At 40.0% G+C, this 1,997-nt stretch overlaps 1 protein-coding gene across 1 annotated transcript in view; it reads left to right on the top strand.

Annotated features, from left to right (window-relative positions):
- Window positions 1–1,395: 1,395 nt before the first annotated feature.
- Window positions 1,396–1,997, top strand: part of RIT2 (Ras like without CAAX 2) — a gene marked incomplete at its 3' end in the record, with an annotated part of 88,347 nt that continues 87,745 nt past the window's right edge. Inside the window, exon 1 of the mRNA XM_057367813.1 lies at window positions 1,396–1,587. Within this exon, the coding sequence (XP_057223796.1) occupies window positions 1,485–1,587 (103 nt within the window). The remainder of the gene's footprint in view (window positions 1,588–1,997) is intronic.

The raw sequence follows: 1,997 nt of genomic DNA, 5'->3' as shown, positions 1-1,997 counted from the left end.
TAGGAGGGAAAATGAGTATTCATGTTCTGTTCACCTTCTCCATTTAGTTATTATTTTCATCATATCCATGTATCTGTTCTTTTTAATAATAGATTTTCTTATCTCATCATGACACCTTTCTAAACTATAAGACCCTTCTACACCTTTCTAAACTGTATGTCCCTTATAYACCATTTCCTCTCCTTAATTTTCTTTAAACCATGCCCTTCATCAGTCTATGATATTTTTTTCCTTTCTTTTTCACTTTTAAATAAACTGCAAAGTAGTACCATATGTTTGTTCTCTGAAATTATTGGAAGAGTGGACAGATGAAGGTGTCTGTCTGGCTTCCAAAATACTTTATTAGTTTCTTCCATYTTCCTTCTTCCATTTCCATGTCTCCTGAATTGTTACCTCTGTTGCAAATGCCCAGCACATTCCAAAGGAGAACAAGTTCTGCTTTCCACCCTTTTTGCAGCAGATTCTTTTGGTCCCCAAAAATATTGAATAACAGTTAAAGTTGGGCAAGTATCTTATTGCTTATCATGTTCTTTATAGACCTTTTTAAAGCAAAATAAGAAATYGATGAAGAGCTGCTGTTTTGTCATAAGTTTTCACTGAATAATTCCAGTGTGCAATTTTCACAYCGAATTTCATTCACTGGTTTGGTAAGAGAAATTCCTTGATATTAGTATTATGTATTTTTTTTTTTTTAAATGGTTTTCTTCTTTATATTTTCTCTGGTGGAATACTTTCCCCTCCTYTCAGTCCCTGTCTCCTTCAGAAATTTTGAGTGAAAAAAAAGAAGTGAAACGAGAAGTAAAATTGGTATTTTTTTCCAGCGTATCTGGTTTATTTCTGAAAATAGTTGATGCAAACTGAACTAAAATGAGTATTGATCTGGGCACAAATCTRGCCTTAGAAAACTCCTATGTTTGCAGTAAGCTTCATGAAGAATAAAGACTCCTAAAAGTTTTTATTTGCTTCACTTCTAATAGCATTATGTGTAAAACTAGAAGACTTGATGATCACAGGCAAGGTGAAAAGAAGGTTGTCTGGTTTGTTTTATCATTAAGATTCAGGCAAATACTACATAGAATAACAAGCATCATAATTAGGAAATTTGATCCGTTTTATTTTTCTGGAGTGTCTGATCTGTTTGCTCAYTGACACTGCAACCCCAGAGGTACCAGAGCTCTTGAGCCTCACAAAACTGCTGCTGTCCAGGAAGAGAAACASAGAGCGATACAGAGCTGGGAGGGGGCAGAGAGAGATTTTTATTGGAAGCTGTTAAAGTGGTTGCTATGAGACCTTCTCCAGCTAACACAGGCACAGCAGTGAGTGTGAGGCTGATAAATCATAGCTCTTGCATTATACCTTTCTGCCTTTTTTTTTTCTTTTTTCCCTCCCCCCAACACAGCTTTTATAGTTGTTTAAGATCAGAGAAAACACCTGCCAGTTGCTTTTTTTCTCCTGTTTCACTCCCTTCTGCTGCCTGGTGCAAGATGGAGCTGGAAAATGCGATGATCAGCTCCTCGAGCAGTTCTTCATCAGGCTCCAGAGAGTACAAGGTGGTGATGCTGGGAGCAGGGGGAGTTGGCAAAAGCGGTAAGTTTCACCAACAATATTTTGGGGGGAGAAGGGGTGAATTGGGAGCGTAAAGTTCACAGGACAAGGGCGCTGTTTTAACGAGGGGTTTCCTTCCTCTTTCTCTTGGATAAAAGACTACAGTTCGTGGCTGGGGCAATGAGTCAGCTTAATTTGTTACAGACTGAGAGGCTGTGAGCGTTTTTAATTGGTTATTTGTGCAGAGCTGACCTTGTGTGTGTGTGCTGTGTGTGAGGGGAGAGCAGCCAGGCTGTTGCTCTGAGTTTCTCAGCGAGTGCCCGAGTCGCTCTCTCGCATGGTGAGGGGTGGTGATGTGCCGGACAGTGGGGGATGAAACTTGTTGGCCTGACAGTCCTTGTGCCCAGGCAGAAAGAAATCAAACTGCAGAGTCAGCTGTGCAGTGCACAGTG

The sequence above is a fragment of the Malurus melanocephalus genome, unplaced genomic scaffold (genome assembly GCF_030028575.1).
Source record: "Malurus melanocephalus ecotype Western Australia unplaced genomic scaffold, MMel_1.1 scaffold_85, whole genome shotgun sequence".
Classification (NCBI taxonomy): Eukaryota; Metazoa; Chordata; class Aves; order Passeriformes; family Maluridae; genus Malurus; species Malurus melanocephalus.
Note: the sequence above shows the minus strand (reverse complement) of the source record. Positions and strands in the feature narration are given on the sequence as shown.